The sequence below is a fragment of the Heloderma suspectum genome, chromosome 4 (genome assembly GCF_057233095.1).
Source record: "Heloderma suspectum isolate Gila_16-S chromosome 4, 16-S_ref, whole genome shotgun sequence".
Lineage (NCBI taxonomy): Eukaryota > Metazoa > Chordata > Lepidosauria > Squamata > Helodermatidae > Heloderma > Heloderma suspectum.
The window spans coordinates 19,034,823-19,059,277 of record NC_139461.1 but is presented as its reverse complement, the minus strand read 5'-3'; the positions used below and the strand labels follow the sequence as shown (position 1 = coordinate 19,059,277).

Genomic DNA, 24,455 nt, shown 5'->3' with positions numbered 1-24,455 from the left:
TATTGGATCTTGTGGTTTTGGAGTATTTTTTTCATTTTCTTTGGCTGCTCCTGTGTGCTTTTTGCAGGTTTAAATTTGGGTCCATAATAAGACACTAACTTGCGCCCTCTCTCCAGGATGTCAGCTCCTATTCTTTCTTTGCAGTGGATTTTCCCCTCCTTCCATACAGAAAAGCAGCTGGGATGCCGAGAATCCTTACCACACACATTATAGAAGTTCCCCACCCGGGCACAGCTGTGTGTTTGTTGTTTAGCTTTTCATTGCAGCAGCTCTCCTTCCATGCTGCCCTACCTCCAACAAATAGGCCGACAGCTTTATAAATGCCCCCATGTTTAAACATGAATTGAGGTTTGTTGAAGGCGGGAGGGTGACTGGAGTAAAAATGTAAACACAAACATCAGCTGCATGTTGAGGACAGACTGGGAGACAGGTTGCATTCACATACACTTCATTCCTCCATCCCTCTTCCCTCTCCATTCCTTTTTGTCTTGTGTGTCATGCCTTTTTTAGATTTTAAGCCTGTAAGCAGGTAGGGATATTGGAGAAATCCGTTTCAGGGGTGGAATTTGATGGGTTTTCCTAGGCTTCCCCGCCCCCCAGACTTTGTTTAATTTCCTTCTGTGGTGTCCGACTCGATCTGCAGCGTGTCAGGGCAGTTCATGGATTTTCCAAAGGTTTTACGCATTTGGTGGGGTGGGGAGGAAGGTTCTACATTTTGTGCAAATTTCTGAGCAATTTGTGCAAATTACAGTTGAATTTGTGCAAATTATGGTCAAATTTGCAGAAATTACACAAATTACAGCCAAATTTGCATAATTTGGGCAAATTTGCCCATAATTTGTACAAATTGCAGCACCTTCTACAAAAATGTGCAAAAACAGCCTGCAGCTCGGCTTGCAGATACAAAGCGAGGCATATATGTTGCGGAACTCTGTTGAGCCAAAAAAGAACCAGATTTCCCAGCGACAGACATCCCTATGGGCAGGTATTGTCTTGTTTTACTGATTATATGTAAACTGCTCCAGGAGCCTTTTTGGCTGAGGAGCAAGATTAAAAAAATACTTTAGATAAATAAATGGATTGGCCTTCAAAGCCTCGCCTCTTGCAGGAATCTTCCATGGAGGAATTCCCACTGTTCTCTCCAGCCTGAGATTGGAGAGAACAGTGGTGATGCGTGTGGCCACTCTTCCCAGTGATGACCAAGACTTCCTTCCCACACCTGTTGCCAAAAGGGATGGTGAGAGGAATGCAAAGGAGCCAGTGCCAGCAGGAGTGCTGGCCAAGTCCCTTTCTCCATGCAGAGAGAGGAGGAAAAGCAGAATGGGCAGGAGAGGGGGGCAAAGACAGGAGTGGCTGAGGCCATGTCCCCTAACATCATCCAGCCTGTGGTTGGCTGGTGGGGGCGATTCACTCCCCCCATGTGATTTAAGTTCTGAACCCCTGCAGATTTATGTTCTGCAGCAAAGGGGGTTTCAGACAGAAGCCTTTCCCAGCCCTATCTGGACATGCCGGAGATTGGGCGGACCTGGTACCTTCTCCATGTAAAGTATGTGCTAAAGCTATTGCCCTTCAATGCTTTTCATTAAGGGCACAATCCTGTTCATGTTTAGACAGAAATAAGTCCTACAACTCCCAGCATGCTGGCTGGGGGATGCTGGGAGTTGTAGGACTTATTTCTGTCTAAACATGAACAGGATTGTGCCCGAAATCTGTTAAAAGCCTCTCACAGTGTGGAGGGTGAGTTTATCCATGATTCTTTATGGAAAAGTCAGTAAAAGGACATCAGCAGTGACAGCATCCATATCTCCGTGCTGTTTTTCTGTTCAAATATCTAAAATTGTTTACAGCAAATGTAATATAAAACAAGAATGAAACAATATTTTTTTTAATCCAGCGGTGGCAAATACATAAATAAATTACATAAACAAACAGCAACTTAGTCTAAAATCAAATAAAAAGGCACAGCAATAAACACAGCTGCCAACAGTCACTCATTAAATGCCTGGGAATAATCAAAAGGTCTTTACCTGTTCCCTAAACAATAAAAGAGATGGTCCCAGTTGGACCTACTGGGGAATGGCATTCCAAATCTGGGGTGCCACCAATGAAAAGTCCCTGTCTTCAGTCACCACCCAGAGTCTTAAACTCTGAACTCAGAGGCACCCAGAGGAAAACTTTTGAAATGGAACTTAATTTATAGGCAGGTATGGACTTGAGCATGCTCCGGGAGACAGCGCAGGACAGGAAGGCCTGGCGTGCTATGGTCCATGGGGTCAGAAAGAGTCGGACATGACTGAACGACTGAACAACAACAATAGGAGAAAATGGTCCTTCAAATACCCAGATCTTAAGCCAGGATCTTTAAAGGCCTGAAGCACCCTGGCAACCAATGAAGTTATTTTAACATAATGATCAGGACAGATAAAAGGAAGGGCTTCTTCACACGGCACATAGTTAAGCTGTGGAATTCACTACTGCAAGATATAGTGGTGGCCACTAATTTGGATGGCTTTTAAAAGGGGATAGACAAATTCCTGGAGGAGAAGGCTAGCAATGGCTACTAGTCTTGATGGCTATATGCTACCTCCAGTATCAAAGGCAGGACACCAGTTCCTGTGGGACATCGGTGGGAGGGTGCTGCTGCACTCATGCCCTGCTTGTGTTTCCTGGTCAACTGCTGGTTGGCCACTGTGTGAACAGAATGCTGGACTAGATGGACCCTTGGTCTGATCCAGCACAGCTCTTTTTATCTTCTTATCAGGCTGGCACATCCGAGTTAGGAAAATATGACTTATACTGAGTCAGGTCATCAATCCATCTATCCCAAAGTATTGTTTCTCCTTCCTGGTTCTCCAGGGTTTGAGGTGGAGGCCTTCTCCAGACCTGCCTTCTCAGATTCTTTTAACTCAGGAATGTTGAAGTTCAGGCCTGTGTGCCAAATCTGGCCCACTTTGGGTCCAAATCTGGCCGTTCAGGGTTCCCCAGATGGCCACGCCCCCTTCCCTGGTCCCACCGATGTCCCCCAACCACCACTGGTTAATGTTTTCTTGGCTTTTGCACAGTTTCTCCTCCCACCCCTTCTAAAGGGGGTGGGGAGATAATTGTTGTGAACTGCCCAGAGAGCTTCGTCTATGGGGCAGTATAAAAATGATGATGATGGGTTGAGATGCCTCTCCTAAGGCTTAGTTACTGGAAGAAGAGCTTTAAGCTAAATTATGCTGGTATTTTTTGGCCACACGCCTCTTGGTCTTTGGCTCCACTGAACACTGGAATATGGCCTCTGAGAACTTCTCCAATGGTGTTCGCCCCTCAGGCTTAAAGAGATTCAAGACCCCCGCTTTAATTGGAGACGCCTGGGGTTGAACCTGGAACCTTCTGCCTGCAAGATGAATGGCTCTGCCACTGGGCTACAATCTCTCCTCTTTATGGAACCATCCTAACATGACTGTAATAGAAGCCAATCCTTCTCCCTGCCCACCCGCCCCGCCGTTCTGCCAGTGCTGTTCCAGGCAGCATTTCACTGTTATTGTTTTTAAGGGAGGAACCCATGAGGCTTTCATTTCAAAGCTTCTGGCAGTGGCAGCTGCAACAATAGCATTAAAAGACTTCCAGCAAAAGCATCATGGCAACTATAGAATCTGGTGTTTCCTCATGGGTGAAATCAGGAGACAGAATATCAACCCCCCACCCCCAGATCCTTGATACTCCACCTATATAGAATAGCCCTCCTCTGAAATTCACCCACAGATTTTGCTTGAGGCAGAATTTGGCAGAAATAGTACTACACACACCTAATTTTTTCTTCTGAGTGATCTCTGCATTACAGCCAATGTATATCAACATTTTCTCCCATCACGGCCTTCCACTGTGGCAATAATCCAGTGGAGAGGAAGGCGCAGTTGAGAAGCCATGGAAAGAAATGGTCTCAGGCACACCTAATCAACAGCCACACGGACCGCTCACAAGTTTAGCTTCTAGAGGTGTGGCTTCCAAACATTTCTCTGAAGCTCTGAAAATCTCACATCGGCTTCAGCTTTAACAAACACTACCTGTCTAATTTCAGAGTTGCAGAGAACATCCGTTTTTAAAAATAGCAATAGCTCACTGTGATTACTAAACATCACAGGGTGGTCAGTCAACCCTGTGGTTTTGTGGTCTCCTCTACATGAGAATTTTCAAAGCCTAAAATAATCTTTCAGGAATTCAGAGGAAAGGGCCTGTATTATGTTTCTAAGACCCCTTTCCCCCCTTCAGTGCACTTCCTTCCAACTTTACAAAGGAGAAAGTAAGTACGGATTACACCATAGAGCAGCCTCCCACAACCTTACATCTTTCAGACATGTTGGGATACAGCTCCTGTTCTCCCCAGCTAGCATGGTCAATGCCCAGTGCCATGCTGGCTGGGGATTATGGGAGCTTTAGCCCATCACATCTAGAGGGCACCAGGCTCAGGGAGGCTGCCCTAGAGACTGATCAAGGGCCTCTCAATGGGCCCGGGTGAATCAGGAGTTGAACCCACGGCTTTCTGGTTCAAGGTACAGCAATCTATGTTATGTGCAATTGTACCCCTACATCTTTAGAAAAGCATTTGGGGATGGATTTTGAGCAGAGAAGCAGAGTTACCCCTTTCCTTGCCCACTGTTTCTCCACTTCAACTTGCCCCCCTCCCAAGTGGTCCCACTGTGATGTTCAGTGGGCAGGTAAACATGCTTTTGATATCCTGCAAAAAAATGGAGGTGTTGGTGAATCTGCAATGGTGAAACTGCCAGCAGGGAAAGGGTTGAGTAACCCCTCCCTCTGCTACTTTTCTGCTCAAGATTCCCTCCCTCCCCTGAAGCCACTTTTCTTTTTCTTAAAAAGAAGAAGAAAAACTTTTGGTAAATTCCTTTGTTAAATGGCATGTACATTGATTAAATGAACAAATAAAAAAGCAGGGATCCCCTTTGTGTCTCTAGCCCCTGACCTAGGAATGTCTACCTTTGATGCTTAAGTGCTTCTCCACATGGGGCTTTTATCCTGCGATTGGGATTGGTTACTCACGGATGTTTGTGGGTCCTTTACATGACATCGCCAACCTCCAAATCCTCTCCCATGCTTTCTGATCATTTCTGCAGCTTTATTTGAAATGGAGATAATGAGGTAATAAAAAGAAGCAGTTTGAATTTATCTGTGTAAAGAGGAAGTGGCACTATAACAACAGCACCATCTAGTGGCTGTATAATGAAACATACAGAACTTGCAGATAAAGCCAACCCTCCAGAAGAAAACAGGAAGTATGTGTGAAGGAGCCCATTTTAATCTTGCAAAGAATGCGGAAGCAGAAGCCCCCGTAAAGTTGCAGGATAAAAAACCTGATGTGGAAAAGCCCTAAAACACATTTCTTGTTCCTAGATTGTGATGCTGTTTTCTTTTCTGCTTTTCAGAGACCACTTCATCATTTGCCCCACAATAGACATGGCCAGGCACTGGGCTGCTAATGGCAGAGGAAATGTCTTCATGTACCATGTGCCAGAGAGCTCTTCACTGAGCAGGTAAGAGGATAAATTGAGCTCTGTTTTGATGAATCCCAGAGGCAAAATGGTCTGGATAAGGCTAAGAGTTTGATTTGAGGCACACTTGCATGCTCATCAGGCTGTAAGCTGGTAACCAAAGGTTATTGCTCCCCAAACCGCAGCATCTATGGGTTTCCTGGTCCAGTCCTTCTCAGTTCCTTTTCACGGTGCCCGTTTTTGTTTCGAGCAATGTTAAAAATTTTGTGATTAACTAGCGTCATCTAGGTGGCAATGTGCCACAAGCAAACGGGGCAGCAGGAAGGAACAAGGTGTGTGTCGTCTTCCGGCCCCTGCATTGCAGCTTGACTCAGATGAGAACTCCGGAGTAACTCGACTAAAACCAGCATGGAAATAACTGACTTGAAAGGAAGCCTTTCTAGTTTCTCTTTCAGTTACTTCCTAGCTATGTAAAACAATTAAAAAAACACATTCCCCCCAATCCTCCTCTGCTGCTTACCCGTAACCATAACAGGCTGATTCAGTAACAGTACTGAACCAGACCACTGGTCGATATAGCAGCATTCCCTGCTTTGCCTGCCAAGATCTCAGGAGAAAGGCATTGTTCCCATCACCTAGTACCTGATTTTCTTTTAACTGGAGATGCCAGGGACTGAGCTTGGGACCTTGTGCAGGCAAAGCAGATGCTCTACTGCTGAGCTGTAGTTCGTCCTCAGTCACTTTGTCCATCTAGCTTAGCATTGCTCACTCTGACCTGCGGTAGCTCTCTGGGGTCTCGCCTCGGGCAGAGAAGGGTGAAGGGCTGTAGCACAAGGGAAGGACTATAGCTCAGCGGTAAAGCCCCTGCTTTGCTTGCAGAAGATCTCAGGTTCTGGCATCTCCAGGTAGTGCTGGGAGAGAGTCCTGCCTGAAAACCCGGACAGCTATTGCTGCCATCCAGGGCAGACAATACTGGACTAGATGGACCAACCGTCTGACTCAGTATAAGGCAGCTTCCTATGTTCCTAAGGATCTTTCCCATCACTTGCTACCTGAGGTATCTGGGTCAGGATTCTTACCTTCTTTAATCATCTCCCAAACAGCACTTGGATCGAAATGTAAGAATTACTTAAAGGTAAACCTAGATGACACCTTTTTTATTTGCTTGGCACAGTCAGGAGCGTCTGGCCCATACAACTGAACTTGCCTCTGCCTCCATTTTAACTCGCCCAGAATGGGATGCTGCGTGTATGTACAGCATGGCATTCTGGGGAAATGAAAATGGCACTGACGGCAGGCATAGCTGCACAGGGCTGGTGCTGGTGTCAGTACTGCTAGACACCCACCACTGATGGACACCTACTTCCCCCACCCCCAATCTAGTAAGCCTGTGAGGGGGCCTGGCACACTTGGGAGGTCACCTGCTGGGTGGACCCTGAGGGCTCTTTGCCCACCCCGACCCCTGGAGCCAGCCCTGAAACTGAGCTGAATGCTTTCCTTGCCTGCATTATGTATATTCACTAGCTATAGGTCTTAACAGCCCTCTGACAAATATTCACACTTTTTTGTATTTGCTTCAGTATCAATGTATTTGAAGCAGCCAGCCCTATTGCCAACCCCCCCTCACCAAACATTCGTTTTGTTTCGATGCCATTTGGCAGTCTTATGGGCATTTCTACACCAGCCTAAAATCCTGCATTTAAAACGGGGCTTTCTGCTTCCTTTGTAAATGCAGGATCACCATTGACTCCCATTACACATGCTTCCTCCACCCCCCCCTTCTCCCCATATCTGAGTCTTCCATTATCTTTCATTGATCTCGCTCCTCTTCTTGCCGCTTTAACTCTTTGCACGGAGGAAACTGAAGCGGATCACAATGGGGTAATATGCTAGATCATTATCTGCAATCTATTTTAAAATAGAACAAAGGGCATTTAGTCCTGGAGGGTCACAGCAGGGTCACGGCATCATGTAGAGCCTGCAAACTTCTGTGAAGGAGCAATCTCAATCGCAGGATAAAAGCCCCGTGTGATGAAGCCCTTTGTTCTCTTGGCCTCAGTTTACTTCTTCTCCTTTGCCTCCACTCTCTTCAGTCTAAAGACATGAAGCAGGAAGACTCCCCCTCCGTCCTATCTCTCTTTGTGCTTCAGGCCATTCCCAAAGGCCTCCATCAGCAATGCTTAATTCGACTCCTCTGGGACCACATCCACATTCTTCACACAGGGGCAGATTAGCCAATGGTCGCCCAGGCCAAGTTGTCTATTCCTGTTTTCATGTCTTGTTGTCATAGGAAGCTGCCTTATACTGAGACAGGCTATTGGTCCATCTAGCCCAGCGTTCTCTCTGCTGACTGACAGTGGCTCTCCTGGGTTTCAGGCAGGATTCTTTCCCAGCCCCTCTACCTGGAGATGCCGGGGATTGAACCTGGGACCATTTGCATGCAAAGCAGGTGCTCTGCCACTAAATTATGACCCTTCTCCTGTCAATTGTGGTCACGCCTTCTCTCTGTTCACCTTATGGACAGCTTCACGAAAGGAGATTGGCTGAAGTGATGTGTGAACCCACATTGTTTCCACATTGCCAAAAGCCACTCCAGTGTGGGAGGAAATTGAAATGGAAACAACGCGTAACATCAGCTTCCTCACGTGGAGGAGAACGTTATGGAATTTCCATACATTATAAAATCAGCTCGAGTTAGCCTTTCTCTGCCAAGCTGATGTGGATTGGCGTAATAGCACCTGAAAATGCCTTAGTCCCCAAAGACACAGCGTGCAGCTGCTAAAAAGGCTCCAGGCAATGGCTAGACATTTTTCAACAGTGACAGTCCAAGGCTGCAATCCTATGGCTATGGAGGGCCCAGAGCTTAGTGACAAAGTACAGGCATGGCATACAGGAGGTCCCAAGCACCGTCCTTGGATCACCAATTAACACAGGGGTATTGAACCTTTTTCAGCCTGAGGGCGGAATTCAGTTTTGGAGAAGCTCTCGAGGGCCACATTCCGGTGGCTGGTAGGGGAAAAAGGGGGTGAGGCCAAAATGCCAGCCTATTGTAGCATAAAGCTCTAACTGCCAGTAACTAAGCCTTAGCAGAGGCATTTCAACCTTTCAGAATAGGAAAAAAGACAGTGGAGGCTGGTGGCTGCAGTGGCAGTGGGGTGGTAAATCTGCTCCAGGTTTCAGCCAGAACCAGTCAGAACTCTAAAGAAGCTCTCCAAGGTGCAAAGCTAGAGTTCTGACTGGTTCTGACTGAAACCCTGAACGGATTCACTGCTCCACTGACATCGCAGCCGCCAGCCCCCACTGAAAAGAGATGCACACAAGCTGAGAAACCTGCCAAATGATTGACAGTCGGGGGAAAGCAGTGGGACCAGGAAAAGAGGGCGTGGCCATCAGGGGACCCTGAAGGGTTGGATTTAGCCTGCGGGCCTAAGATTCTGCACCCGGTTTGCTGACAGGCAGTTCTTTCATCCATCACCATGTCCTATTTCTTACAGTTAACTTTGGACCAAACATGTTATATTACACCCACTTTAGTTCCTCGGGCACAGATGGAGGCTTTTGTTGTTTTGGCTGCTGCTGCTTCTGAGAGTCATTTTGCTTCTTCTCCTTCTCTTTCATCTCTTGCTCTCGAATCAAACGCCTGTATCGCACACATACATCCCTGCTTCTGGGCAGTGAAATGTTTGAGGAGTTCCAGTGCTCAGCCTGGGTTCCGGTTCCAGAGAGGGAGGTCACCGGAGGCCAGGGGCGTTTCTGTGATACAGTATTTATTTACACATACAGGCTGAGCATAAGAAGGGGAAGTTCATCATATTAACCCTCTGACAGATTCCTGGTCCTCATCAGATTTCTAGGGAACCCATAGTGCCATAAGATTTCCTGAAAAGAGAAAAGTCAGCTCCTTTTCAGACAGGGTTCTAGCACAGTCTAACTTCCTCCTATGCATACAGACCTCATCTGCCCCCTCCCAGGGCCAGCCTTAGGAGTAATAGCACCCTGAGCAAGGAGCAGCTTCAGTGCCCCTCCCATCAGTTTATGGCTTTCTTTTAAAAGATTATTTATACTGCTTATAACGTTTAGAATATTTGTAGTGCTTATAGTGCTTGTTAACTGCCCAGAGAGCTTCGGCTATGGTGCAGTATAGCAATGTAGATGATGATGGTGATGAATGTTGCCTGAAAGCAAAGCCATGTCCCCCTGATTTTTATCTACTGAATGACATCAAACTGGAAACTGAAAAAGAAACACACTTTAAAGTTAAATGGTGGATGCTCCATTTTGTGGTCAGTACCCAAACAACCTGTAGAACCCTAAAGAAAGAAAAGGTTAAGGACACTTCCTGCTTCCTGCCCCCCCCCCTTGCTAATTTCACACAGTACACTCAACAAAGACCAAGTCACCGAGCTCAGCTCAGCACCCCCTTTAGCTTGCCACCCAGGGTGAGAGTCCAGCTCAGCCATCCCTAAAGCCGGGCCTATCCCCTCCCCAGCCATAAAGTCAGGCCTGTTTAGTGGGGGAAAGAAAGATGAATCCACTCTGCCCATCGACTGAGCCTTCTTGGCCCATTCTAGCTCCTGTTGAAACACATCCACTAGAAAGTTACTGGCTACCAACTGCCTTTTGTCAGGTTGGAAGAGGTATTGCCTGCCTCAGGGGCACTCACACGGATCCCTCTGCTTACTGACCTCTCAGAGCCAAGAATTACAGAATAGGAAGGGATCCTATGGGGTCCTCTTGATCAACCGCCATCCCATAACCACCTGCTTCTCTCCAGGCCACCGTCCCTGACAGCAGTAATAACTTTGGCATCTAGTTTGCCACCTGCTGCTACGTCTTTAGGTACCTTCTCAGTTGTTCACCACAGAATCCTAACTTCATCCCCTGCTATACTCCTTGAAAATCATGTAGAGATAAAGCCAGCCATAACATTTTGCAAATCCTGCCAAAACTCTTTACAGAGCTCAAATGACTCCAGGAGATGGGTGTGTGTGGGGGGGAGAGAATCATTGTAATCTGGAGCAGAGGGGAAGAGATTTGGTTTTCCTCGAAATATCCCAGATCTGTATATGTGCGTATTATACACATTATTTATTCAGTGCATGCAAAAGGACGTATACAGAGGGTGACATCTGTGCTCAGTTCATACTGTATGTGAAAAGCTTAAAAAAAAAAAAGACTCTTTGCAAATGGTTTGCTCATCAGACTTCGGAGTGAACAAACTCGAATGTCGCATTGCGTATGGTAAAATGCTTTCAAGCTTGGCACTTTTCTGTGCGTCTGCTTTAGCCTGAGGTTTCTCTTTGAATAAGGGACATAACACTTAGCCAACTTTTGCAAATACAGAATGCAGATGCTGGTTCCCCCTTCTTCTCCCTGCGTTCCTTTACCATTATTTAAGTCCCAAACTGAATAAGGATTCTGAGGCCCCGTTCACACGAAGCACTTCTCTGTGGCCAGATCTTATGCCAGCACAGTGTACGTATGAATCCTGGAACTGCCTGGGCAAGGCCAATCTTGTAACTGCTCCCCAGCACCATTGGCCTTGCCCAGATGAGTTTAATATCCATTTGTATACTACAAGTGTGTAGAAACTCACCCCAGGGTAGCAGATCCACTCTGTATGCATGTATGGGCTCTAAAGCACACAGCATTAAGTCTTCTAGAAGTTTCACATTGATAGTAAAATGCGAGTAGTGCATGTATTGATTAATTATCTAAATGAACCATAGCTATTCCTTATTTTGGAGAAAGGAGCTGTGTACGTGAGGTCACTAGGTGTAATCCAGAGAAAGTTAAGCCCACTTGTGTCCCATTGAAATCAGCAGAATTCTAGTGCATAAGAACATGAGCCATGCTGGATAAGACCAAACGTCCATCTCATCCAGCATTCTGTTCACAGAGTGGCCAACCAGCTGCCTGTGGGAAATCCACAAATAGGAGGAGAGCAACACCACCCTCCCACCCATGTTCCTGGAGGTAGCACATAGCCATCAGGACTAGTAGCCACTGATAACCTTATCCTCCATAAATTTGTCTAATCCCCCTTTAAAGCCCTCCAAATTGGTGGCCATATCTACATCTTGTGGAAGTGAATTCCATAGTTTAAGTATGCACTGTGTGAAGAAGCCCTTCCTTTTACCTGTCCTGAATCTCCCACCAATCAACTACGTGGGATGACCCCAGTGTTCTAGTATTATGAGAGAAGGAGAAAATGGCGTCCTATCCACTTTCTCCAACCATGCATAATTTGCATAATTATATACATACAAGTCTAGGCATGTCTACTCACTGATTTCAGTGGGGCTTACTCCCACTTAAGAGAATATAGGATTGCAGCTTTAGCCACACAAAACTCAACTCTGGTGAGTCTAATTCACTCCAGACTACACCCATTGACAATGGGTCACAAAACAGGCCTCCGCTCAAGTATGTCAGATGCTGTGTTTCTCAGTCTGTATGCTTCACAGTTGAACAGAACAGTGTAGGCTCCAGGTTTTTGAGAGCCCCTGGGCAAGATATTCTCAATGGGGTCCCTCCTGAGTCTGCTTTCTCAAAACCATGGTCACCAGCTGCAACTGCTTCTCCTCCTCTTTCTCTTCATTATTACTACTTGCTTGCTTGACAGGCAGAGAGTCAGGGAGCAAGAAGGCAGTGGCATCTGCTTCTCCTCTTCTTCACCACCACCGTTGTCTTGGCCAGAGTGAGAGATAGGTGAAGAAGCAGGTTGCAGCGGTGTAGAGGAGAAGCATCTCCGGGGGCTTCTTGTCAGTGGGCCCCTGCTATTGATGTGGGCCCTCAGCAGGTGCCCAACCCTTGATGCTGCCCCTGGAACAGAGTACAGCAATTAAGGCTTCATTGCTATGCTCACTTATCTGGGAATGAGTCTCAGTGAGCATAATGGGATTTACTCCCAAATGTTGCAAAATTTCAGCTTAAATTGAAGAAAGTAGGGAAAACCACTAAACCATTCAGGTATGACCTAAATCATATCCCTTATGAATATACAGTGGAGGTGAGGAATAGATTTCAGGGATTAGACCTGATAGACAGCGTGCCTGAGGAACTATGGACGGAGGTCCGTAACATTGTTCAGGAGGCAGCAACTCAATCCATCCCAAAGAAAAAGAAATGCAAGAAAGCCAAGTGGCTGTCTGATGAGGCTTTACAAGTAGCTGAAGAAAGAAGGGACGCGAAAAGCAAGGGAGAAAGGGGAAGATATATCCAACTGAATGCAGAGTTCCAGAGAATAGCAAGGAGAGACAAGAAGGCCTTCTTAAATGAACAATGCAAAGAAATCGAGGAAAACAACAGAATGGGAAAGACTAGAGATCTCTTCAAGAAAATCGGAGATCTCAAGGGAAGGTTTTGTGCAAAGACGGGCATGATAAAGGACAAAGAAGGCAGGGACCTAACAGAAGCAGATGAGATTAAGAAGAGGTGGCAAGAATACACAGAAAAACTATACAGGAAAGATCTGAATGTCCCTGATAGCCATGATAGTGCGGTCACTGAACTTGAGCCGGACATCCTCGAGGGTGAAGTCAAGTGGGCCTTAGGAAGCATTAGTAACAACAAAGCTAGCGGAGATGACAGTCTTCCATCTGAGCTATGTAAAATCCTAAAAGATGATGCTGTTAAAGTGCTGCATTCAATATGCCAACAAATTTGGAACACTCAACAATGGCCGCAAGACTGGAAAAGGTCAGTTTACATTCCAATTCCAAAGAAGGGCAACGCCAAAGATTGTTCAAACTACTGCACCATTGCGCTCAGTTCACATGCCAGCAAGGTGATGCTCAAAATCCTACAAGCTAGGCTTCAGCAGTATGCGAACCGAGAACTACCGGAAGTACAAGCTGGGTTTCGAAGAGGCAGAGGAACTAGAGATCAAATCGCCAACGTTTGCTGGATCATGGAGAAAGCAAGAGAATTCCAGAAAAACGTCTATTCCTGCTTCATTGACTACGCTAAAGCCTTTGATTGTGTGGATCACAACAAACTGTGGCAAATTCTTAAAGTGATGGGAGTACCAGACCACCTTACCTGTCTCCTGAGAAACCTGTATGAGGGTCAAGAAGCAACAGTCAGAACCAGACATGGAACAACCGAGTGGTTCAAAATTGGGAAAGGAGTACGACAAGGCTGCATATTGTCACCCTGCTTATTTAACTTATATGCAGAGTATATCATGAGAAACGCCGGGTTGGATGAATCACAGGTCGGAATTAAGATTGCCGGGAGAATTATCAACAACCTCCAATATGCAGACGATACCACCCTAATGGCAGAAAGTGAAGAGGATCTAAAGAGCCTCTTGTTGAGGGTGAAAGAGGAGAGTGCAAAAGCTGGTTTGAAACTCAACATTAAAAAAAACGAAGATCATGTCATCTGGCCCCATCACTTCCTGGCATATAGAAGGGGAAGAAATGGAAGCAGTGACAGATTTTACTTTCTTGGGCTCCAAGATCACTGCAGACGGTGACTGTAGCCATGAAATTAAAAGACACTTGCTCCTTGGGAGGAAAGCTATGGCAAACCTAGACAGCATAGTAAGAAGCAGAGACATCACCTTGCCGACAAAGGTCCGTCTAATCAATGCTATGGTTTTCCCAGTAGTAATGTATGGCTGTGAGAGCTGGACTATAAGGAAGGCTGAGCGCCGAAGAATTGATGCTTTCGAACTGTGGTGCTGGAGAAGACTCTTACGAGTCCCCTGGACTGCAAGGAGGTCAAATCAGTCCATCCTAAAGGAAATCAACCCTGAGTGCTCATTGGAAGGACAGATCCTGAAGCTGAAGCTCAAATATTTTGGCCACCTAATGCGAAGAGAAAACTCTCTGGAAAAGACCCTGATGCTGGGAAAGACTGAAGGCAAAAGGAGAAGGGGATGGCAGAGGATGAGATGGCTAGATAGCATTGCTGATGCAATGAATATGGACTTGAGCATGCTCTGGGAGAGAGCGCAGGACAGGGAGGCCTGGCGTGCTATGGTCCATGGGGTCATGAAGAGTCGGACACGACTGAACGACTGAACAACAACAACAAACATGATTTACATTTACCATGACACAGTGGCCCATTTTGCATGTACCACAAGCCTCAGGCTCACAGGCGCCCCACTTCTCTCTTTTCCTCTGGCACTTTTCAACCAACTACAGTCCCCTGTTACATCCAAACTGGGGAAACTTCAGTTAGTTTAAAGTATGGCTTGTTAACCAGCTAGGAACATAAACCACAGTTTAATCGAACAGACCATAGTTTAAACTACCCAGAATTTCCCCAAGTTCCGATGCAAAGCGGATGTTCTCCATCTCCTCCTTGCAGCCATGCCAAAGGAGGACATGGCCGGGAGACACATGAGCCTGAGGTTCTGCATAGCATTAAACTATGGTTTAACATGATGTGTGAAAAGGGGCAGGTAAATGAACACATAGACATGAGAGGCTGCTGTAGCTGTGCAGGAACTAAGAGTGTGAGCTGTCAACTTGACGTCTCTGGTTCAGATCTCACCTCTGGCACAAACTTCACCAGGTGGCCTTCCATAGGCAAGCTACTCTTTCAGCCCACTCATCTGCAATGTGGGGACATAATACTGGCGTTTCTTACAGGGCTGCTCTGTGGAATGCTGGGAGGTAACCTAGGTGAAGTGCTTTGGAGGCTCTGGCTTGCAGAAGCAAGAGAGGGGTGGAGTGCCTGCTTCGCATATCAAAGGTCCCAGGTTCAATCCTGGCATCACCAGTTAAAAGAATCTCCGATGGTATTGCTGGCAGACACCTCTACCTGAAATGCTGGGGGCATGCTGCCAGTCAGTGTTGACAGCACTAGATCAACCAGTGGTCGGAGTTAGTATAAGGCAGCTTCAACGTGCTCACTTTAAAAAGCATTATATACAAAAATATAAATAATAATAATAACAATGAGGATGAGGATGATTATCATTCATAATAATTACGTGATAGATGAGATCTGGGTAATGTTGGCAAAAGTCAGGCCGCCATCTCCAGCCCAAACAGAAGCAGGATCCAGAGTTGTCTGCTGTCCAAACATATCCAAATAAAGCCCCTCTTGCCCTGCATTGGCTGATTGGCTGATCGGGGCTTCCGATCACCGAGAGTGCAAATGATAGGATTCCACATCTCAGCTGTATTCCCAGTTATTCCCAAATTATAACGGAATGATGGTTGCCTTTTGTTTTTGTAAAAGGACAACTTAAATGCCTGCAAAAGAAAGTTTATGGCTTGGTGCTTTCGAGCAGTGACGTAATTTACATTTGATTATATCGTTCCCCGATGTGTTTGATATTCTTTTGAATAGCTAAAACCAAAACTATTCACAAGGGCAGCTAAAATGCAGAAGATAAATACCTTAAGATGAGATCATACCATGTCAGACAATGAGGCTTGGGAACATTTTGTGGAAAAGAGGAAAGAGCATTGGTTAGGAGGCCATGATTTATTCATTGAAAATGCTGACCACTGGTATCCAGAGAATAATTCCCTGGGTGAAGTAATGCTATAAGATTCATGCTCACAAGGGGAGGGGAAAAGTCTTTATATGGTGATCTTCCTAAGTGTTTCAAGTGCATATACAGTAAATCTTAACAACAGCCTTGCAAGACAGGCATTATTATACCCATATTACAAATGGGGTAGTGAAAGAGAATGGCCTGGTTTGCATGATCTCAGGGTGGTTAATAAGCCAAGGTGGCTTGTTAACCACCCTGTGCAAGCTGGTCACATGCTGGGGGGATTAGCATAATAACCCTCAGCAGCGGAGCTTATCACATCTTGCAAACCTGCCAGGGTGGCTTGTTGTCAAGGGTAAGAAACCACCCAGTGGTTTGTTAGCCATCCTGGCTGGGTTCGCATGACTGGATAAACTGTGCTGCTGAGGGCAATTATGCTACTCCTCCGTGCATGTGACTGGGATGTGTGGTGGGTGCCCCTGAGGAAGACACCCTCCATGGCCCCCCTCCATCAGTGAGTCTACCTTCTCGCTGCCATTGTCACCAGCTGCTATTGCTCCTCCTTTCTCTTTAATGATACCACTTGCTGGCTTGACAATGAGCCAGTGAGCAAGTAGGCAGTAACATCTTCTGCTCCTCCTTCTCACCACCACCATTGTCTGGGCCAGAGTGAGAAGCAGGTGAACAAGCTTACAGTGCTGAAGAGGAAGACCAGGCCCAGTGGGCTGTTGTCAGTGGGCCCCTGCTGGAGTGTGGGCCCTTAGCACGTGCCAACCATGCCTACCTTTGATGCCAGCCCTGACTATAGGGATCTATGAGAATTTTGTTTATGCTTACAAAACAGTCAAGCATGCCCTGTTTGCAACCTCTAATGGGAGCATGAGCAGGAGAACGTGTTCTCTGAAAATGTTCACAAATTCTCGAACATGCACTCGTGTTCGAAAATTGCACAAATTTCAGAGAAAAATCAGTTCAAAATTGCGCAATTTAAAAATGTGCAATCTCAGAATTTAGTCTGTGGGAGAAAGTTGTGCAACTTTAAAAAATACTCAGTTTTGCACAGTTTTTCTGTTCGATCACACTCAATTTGTGCAATTTTCCAGTTCGCACAAATCAGTCAGCGCCTGCAAGTGCTGGTGGAAACTGAAGGAGAGATGAGCATCAATCTGATGCTCATAGAATCTGGGTGAATGTGATCACTTGTTCATCCATCCTTACCTGATTTAGAATAAAGGGGTCACCTAGTGAAGTTGATCGGCAGTAGGTTCAGAACTGCCAAGAAAGAAAGAAAGAAAGAAAGAAAGAAAGAAAGAAAGAAAGAAAGAAGGGAAGGGAAGGGAAGGGAAGGGAAGGGAAGGGAAGGGAAGGGAGGAAGGAAGGATGACAGCTAAATAAAACTTCCATACAGACACAGTGTACCTCTGAATACCAGATCCAGAGATAAAGAGAAAGGGATGGCATGCAGCTTCATGCCATTACTGTGAGCATTCCAGAGCTTCTGGTCTGATCTGGCAAGTCAGTTCTTATGATACTATGGTTGTTGTTATTTCATTGAATGAACTTATACTCATTGCCAAGGGGCCCGTTCCCCTCCCTTTTCGCCTTTAAGCCCTTATTACTTTAGAAGCAATATTTATGGCAAACGCTGCTGTAATACAGGAACAAAAACAAGTGCATTATTGTTAGAGCAGAATTATTGAGCTCTGATCCAGCTTAATCCTTGTCTAAATATTCAGGGGTGGAAAAATATGCTGTAATCTTGTTTCATCTCTCTCTTGTCTCTTTTGTCAACTTCTGGTATATAATTCACTTCCCAGATGCTACGTATTTTTCAGGGTTTAGGATGGGACTGAAGATAGAAAGGCCAAAGTTCCTCACATGTGATGAGAAGTGTGTGCATGAACGTATAATTTATTTTTAATAGCAGAGGTATGCTATTCCTTCTTCATCTGAGGGCAGGTGGCAAAATAGGGGCATACCTGTTTTTTGCACTTCTGGCCCCTGTGTGCACACCTCCGGTGCAGGCCCCACAATTCCTCCTTATCTGCATTGCAGATTGTGGCAGAACTGACAAATCTTTCATACTTGCATCATCTTACACCTGCTGCCCAATTAGGAAATTCTGTGTTCAAATGCCTCCAAGAGAATTCTGGAATTAAGAATGAGATCCCCATGCTTAATGCAACCCAGTTTAGCCTTCTGACCTGGGAGTAGTTAAAGTGTCTCCAGATGAGAGACAGTAGTACCTGGCCATTAGAGATAGCTCATTAGCACCCTTTACTGATTAGAAAGGAATCCAGATAAGGAGGTGCCAATGTTAAACGTAGGGTTATGACTTTCGCTTAACAGGCTAAGGGGGACCATAAAACAAGTAGTTACATAATGAAGCCAGAGGGACCACCAGATAAGTTACTATATGATATCAAGGAAATATTTTTGTTTCAAAAACGTATGTGTAACATGTCAAAGAAAGCTAAAATGTATAAGTATGTTGTTATGAGCATTAATCGCAATAAGAAACTTCCAACTTTGATAATCTTATTTAGGCAAATGAAGATTTAGGGCACAGTCCTATGGAGATAGAGGCTGATGCCCATCCAGCGCAGGGTGGCGAGAGCACGAAGGTGATCCTCATTTCCATGCTCTGTCTGCCCTGCATTTTCAGCTAGGTGCACGATTTCGCGCATCCAGCTGGGGACTTCAGAGCAGGAGGGGGGGAGGCCCCACGGTGCATAGGAAGCCTCCTAAAATGGCTTCTGCAGTCTCCTCCCCTCCCTGCCCCCAGAACCCCCCCTTTTTGCCCTCTCCGTGCTCCGTTTCCAAGCACAGAGAAGAAGCCAGCACAGAAAGAACCGCACCAGCTATAAGGGGGTGGGGGAGGGGAGGGGGAGCGCGGTTTCTGGGAACCAGGTTTGGAGCCCTGGCTCTGACCTCACCTCCCAGAAACCAAAAAATCCTATGGCCCTCTAGACAGAGTCTAGTGGCTATAGGGTTGCTCCCTCCAGGTAGAAATGCTATCTTTGGAATTCTTAGATAAGAGAAATTGTAGTAAAAATAATTTGAACATATTTTATAGCATCCCAAAAGTATATAAAGGAGACTCAGAACACGCAACAGTGGAAGCTGTCCTTTAGGTTCAGCTTTCCCTAACGTGTTGCCTGTAGAATCAACCTGGTAAGCGTGATATTGATTATTACTGAGAACTAGCAAATGTACTTGACTGTGCTTAGAAGCCTTGTTTAGAATGATGTTAGATGTTTCATGTGTTTGAATATATGCATGCATAAGCTCTTGTATTTAGTACTGTTATGCTAATACTTTGTAGCAAAAAGACAAAAAGATAAATATTGTTCGAGTGTTTCTTAAGAAATAGAATTCTGTATTGTCCATATCAAGAGTGAAGTACTGAGATGGCTCTAGATAGTATCTGGTTATAAGAGAAATCTGACTATATACACAGTATACAGGTAATCTGTGGTTTCCAACGAACTGACAGTATCATTTGAGAGAATCTGTGAACCAGGGCATATGCCACAAGATGGATGGCCGGAGTACCAGTGACAGTACACAGAGGTCACCCAGTGAATATGCACAGCATAGATGTCCAGGCTGGGCTGTGTGCAACAGTTTGGAGCCGGGAGCTGGGAACCAGGAGCCACGGGATGAGCTAATAGTCAGGGTTGAAGGATAAACTGGGAGGCAGGGTCAAAGACCAAGCCAACAGTCAAGCCCGAAGGATACAGCAACGCACCAGAGTTTAGGAAGACCTTGTTCCTCAAGCAAGGTTCAGCTGGGACAGGAAGCACTCTTAACACTTCTTCCTGTCCAGCGAGACCCAAGTCAGCCCAGGACCTGAAGGTACTTCACTGAGAAACTGTCACCTGCAGTCAATGGGTCACCACATGGGGGAGCTGCCCACAGACCCAGCAGCTCCTGACAATGGACTTCCGAGCTAGGAGCCACTGGGCTGTGCAGCCTAACCCCATCCTCCTCCATCCAGAAACAACCCATATGCATGTGCCGTGAGGGTATAATTCTCTTTGTGGTCCACTATCCCATGGTCCTTTGCTCCATTAGCAAGGCCAGACTGTCCTAGCTTCTTGCACATTAAGGGGCATAGAGCAGATCACTTGCAACCTCCCTGTGGTGAGAACCTTTCTCACCTCCATTTGGCTCTTCTGGGAGTAACTATGGTTAAAACGTTAGAAGGGACACACGTGGGAAGGAGTGGAGGGGCAGCGTGCGAAGAGCCATCGTCTGGGAAAATGGTTGTTATGAGGTAGCATCAGACTTTAGGTCTGGCTGACAAATTATCTATTATCAACAGAAGGGCGATAGATCAGTGGTACCTGATACCAGTTTCAACCGGTGACACCTCCGGGTAGAACTGGGAGAGACTCCTGTCTGAGGCTAGGGATGTACGGATTGTGTAAAATCCATTCCGTCTGTGTTTTGTGGATTGTCAGGTGTCTTTCATTCCATCTTCCACCCATTAACAGAACTGGATTGTTTTAGTTCCTGAATTTGCGCAAATGTGCATTTGTGCACATGTGAAAGTGCACAGATTCCCCCCAAATGCGCATTTTCATGCTTTAGGCTATGGGGGAAATGTACACTTTCAGCTAGATTTTTCTATTTTGTGTATTTTTTTACAACGAAACTTCAGAAAAGTTAGAAAAATGGTCTGCAAGTCTGCAGAATCTGCCTGATAGGGAAAAAGCCAGTTGGCTGCTGAATATGTTGGTCAGATTCATGAAAATCCAAACTTATTTGGTCCCGGTGCAGATTTCTCTGACATCCCTGAGACCCTGGAAAACTGTTGCTAGTCAACATAGAGCAGGGATGTTGAACCTCAGGCCTGAGGGCAAATCTGGCCCATGTGAGGTCCTACTCTGGCCCTGCAGGGTTCCCCAGAAGGCCACACCCCTTTCATTTGGCAGTTTTGAGCTTTTGCACAGTTTTTCCATTCTAAGAGGTTCAAATTCCTCTCCTAAGACTCAGTTGCTGGAAATGTGCTTTAGGGTGTAAACCTATGGCTGCTAGATAGCAGCTAGATGGCCATAGGATTGTTCAGTTTTGTAGGCACCTCATAGGTGGCACAGATCGTCCTTTGCGCTTGGATGAACAGCATGGAGTGGGGCAAAAGGGGGTGTTCCCAGGGCAAGGAGTGCAGAAGTGCCGGTACAATACTTCCTATGCGTCATCCAGCCTCTCCACCCTCCCTGCTCCAAAGTTCCACGGTTAGACAGCCAAAATCAGCCATCTAGCCATGAATGCAGGGTGGCTGGAGTGCAGAGGAGAAGATCCCCTCCAGGCTCCATCTGCATTGGATAGGTGGTCGCCTCTAAGTTCAGAGGACTTGACATTTTCATCGAGCTGTCCACCACAACCTCAAAATGACTTCCTTGGTCAGGCACCACTAGCTCAGATTCCATCAGCATATACATGAAGCTGGGATTTTTTGCCCCAGTGGGCATCACTTTACGCTTGCTTGCATTGAACTGCATTGGCCAATTTGATGCCCATTCTCCCAGTTTGGAGAGATCCTTTGGAGCTCTTCACAATCCAGTTATCTGGCAGGTTCCTAGGTTCTTAGTGAATGGACTCCACCACTGCATGCTTCTGAGATTAAGTGCAAGGAATTGTGGCCCTGATCAGCACGTATTGAATTTTTTTTTCAAAAACATCCCCATGTGCATTCCCACACACATGGAGATACAGACCTGTAGCATTAATTCCTCCCTTTTCTCCCACATCCTTTATATACTTCCTGAAGCTTTCTTATGAAATCTGTGTGAATTCTATTCCCCACCAACTCCTTTTATGGTCACAGTTCTCCTCAACTTGTTTCCTTACCCCTCCCCAGTAAATACTCTGATGAAGTTTTTTGTTATGCTCTTTCTCAATCTCTCTCTTTATCCCCCCCCCCGCCGCTGCCCTATCTTCTTTTCAGTTCAAGTCCTGAGTTCTTGCCTGATGTTCAGTATGCATTTGGGATGCCCTTATATCCTCAGTATGAAAACCAATATACGCCAGAAGAGGAAACCCTCTCCTTAGCCATCATGCAGTATCTGGCCAACTTTATAAAATCTGGGTGCGTATTAACTGTTTGTCTGTGTTGTGGTTGCATGATGAGCTTCATATGCACAGCAGAGCTTCTGAAGCCTTGTTCTGATCGCATCTCTACAGCACACAACAAGCTAATCCCCACATATGGGGAACTTCAGGAGATACCTCCAGTGGAGCAACTTGGAAACAAATATTCAAGACCCGCTGGTGGACATACTAGTGTATTTGTAATGTTGTTAATCTTTGTAAACATATATTAGACCAACTCTGGCCCGCTTGCACTGGCTGCTTATATGCTTCCGAGCTCAATTCCAGGAGCTGGTTTTAACCTATAAAGCCCTACACGGCTTGGGATCGCAATACCTGACGGCACACCTCTCTTGAAGTGAACCTACCTGTATGCTATGTGCAGCATCTTAGGTTCTCCACTGAGTTCCTCCTCCAAGGGAAGCTCGGAAGGCGGCAACGAGGGAGAAGTCCTTCTTGGTGGTGGCCCCCCATCTGTGGAATGAGCTCCCCAGTGAGGTCTGCCTGGCGGCAACATTATTATCTTTTCAGCACCAGGTTAAGACCTATCTCTTTTCCCAAGCATTTGGCAGCACATGATGAGTTCTAATCAGTCCTGGATGTGTCTTTAGTTATGATTGACTGTTTAAAGATTTTTTGGTTATATATTTGTGTGTATTGTCTGTGTGCTTTTATGTAAATGGCTTTTAAACTTTGTATATTGTATTTTAATGTTTTAAGTTCTGTAAACCGCCCAGAGAGCTGTGGCTATGGGGCAATATAGAAATGTAATAATTAAACAAACCACCCAGAGAGCTTTGGCTATAGGGTGGTACAGAAATAAGAAGAAGAAGAAGAAGAAGAAGAAGAAGAAGAAGAAGAAGAAGAAGAAGAAGAAGAAGAAGTGTATACATACATATAACAAGGTCAATGGACTGTGGTCATAAAAAGTAAAAACTTACAGACAGGCCAGGCTTCCCTCAAAACCTGATCACCCAACTTAGCTTTTATTTTAATCAGTTTCACTTTCAAGGATGTTTCTCACATTGGGTTGGGTTCAGATTTAGTCATCCATTAAGTAGACACATTGAAATCAATGGGATGTACATTAAGCATGACTAACTTAAGTGCTATTGATTTCAATGGGTCTATTCTAAGCATGACTGAGTCTAGATCCAGTGCATAGTGTTGTCAACTGAGGCAAGCTTTTTCAAGCATCAAAATACACAGATTTGAATTCATTCTCTCAAGTCCTCTTGAAGGATTGCAAGACAGCTCAGCACATTTGCAAAACCCATTTGGATACATTTGCTTAAACCTGAGCTGTTGATGAACACTGATGACATTTTCAGCACTTTCAGTGCATTCCAGTCAAGTGGAACAAATGAAACTGGGCCCAGTAGGAGGCAGTCAAAAGAAGAAGTAAACATCCCCTGAAACTGTTGACAAGAATCAGCCCGAGAAGAGGCGATCATCCCATTTCCAATATATTTGAGTTTCATTACACAAATGGGCTCCCAGGAGAATTGTTTGAAAGGCCAAATTTGTCTTGATGGGATTACGGTGGATTTTCCCTAACATTCCTTTTGGATCTAGTGATTATTTCTTTGCGATATATCATAGGATCATAGTGTCAGAAGGGACCCCAAAGGTCACCTAGGCCACCTCACCATTGTCACAAGAAATCCATCCCTGGTAGTTGGCCATCCAGCCTCTTCTGCAATGAAGGAGAATCCACCATCTTCTCAGGCCGTCTAGTCCACTGTCGTGTGTATCTGTATGGGAATAGTTTACGCACTTAACTTTGTACCAATGTAAATTGGGCTAAGTCTAGCTATGTCATGGTTTGAAGTAACATTGGAGGTGTTTGTGAATTTTCCTACAACTGCATGATCACTGTGTGAATGGGAGCAGCCCCTTGAGGCGTATTGTGTTTATGTGGTCTTCCCCGTGGTCAGCTAGTGTCACACACAGCCTGGCTCTGTTTGATTCAGGTCATGCCAGCAGAGTCAGAAAACCCTCTGAACTTCTGTGCCTGATAGTGCTTGACCTTGAGAAGGACAGGAGGACTACAGTAGAGACAATTTTCCTGCTTGTGGATGTTAACCAGAGTGATGCTTGCTGCTTCAGCTTTGAATTTAGAGATTTTATTCGGGCCATACGGATCTGAGTAGAGACGTACTTCACAGCATCCACTCTTAAGTCTATGCATATTTCCTGAGTGGTACTATTTTTGAAATTGGATGCTTTGGATCCATGCTGAAGCATACATTTGAAGTCTTGTAAATCTGCCACTGAAGAAGACTATCCAGTCAAAACACATTTGGCAAACAAGAATGTTAAATTCGACAGCTTGCCTTTGTAATGTGATACTATAATGCTTGTAACAGGATAGAGAGATGTTTTGCCTGGCCTTATAATTCCTG

At 45.6% G+C, this 24,455-nt stretch overlaps 1 protein-coding gene across 1 annotated transcript in view; it reads left to right on the top strand.

Annotated features, from left to right (window-relative positions):
* Positions 1 to 24,455, top strand: part of TG (thyroglobulin) — a 224,933-nt gene that overhangs the window by 194,532 nt on the left and 5,946 nt on the right. Inside the window, exons 45-46 of the mRNA XM_084851439.1 lie at positions 5,424 to 5,531; positions 21,908 to 22,048. Of these exons, the coding sequence (XP_084707565.1) occupies positions 5,424 to 5,531; positions 21,908 to 22,048 (249 nt within the window). The remainder of the gene's footprint in view (positions 1 to 5,423; positions 5,532 to 21,907; positions 22,049 to 24,455) is intronic.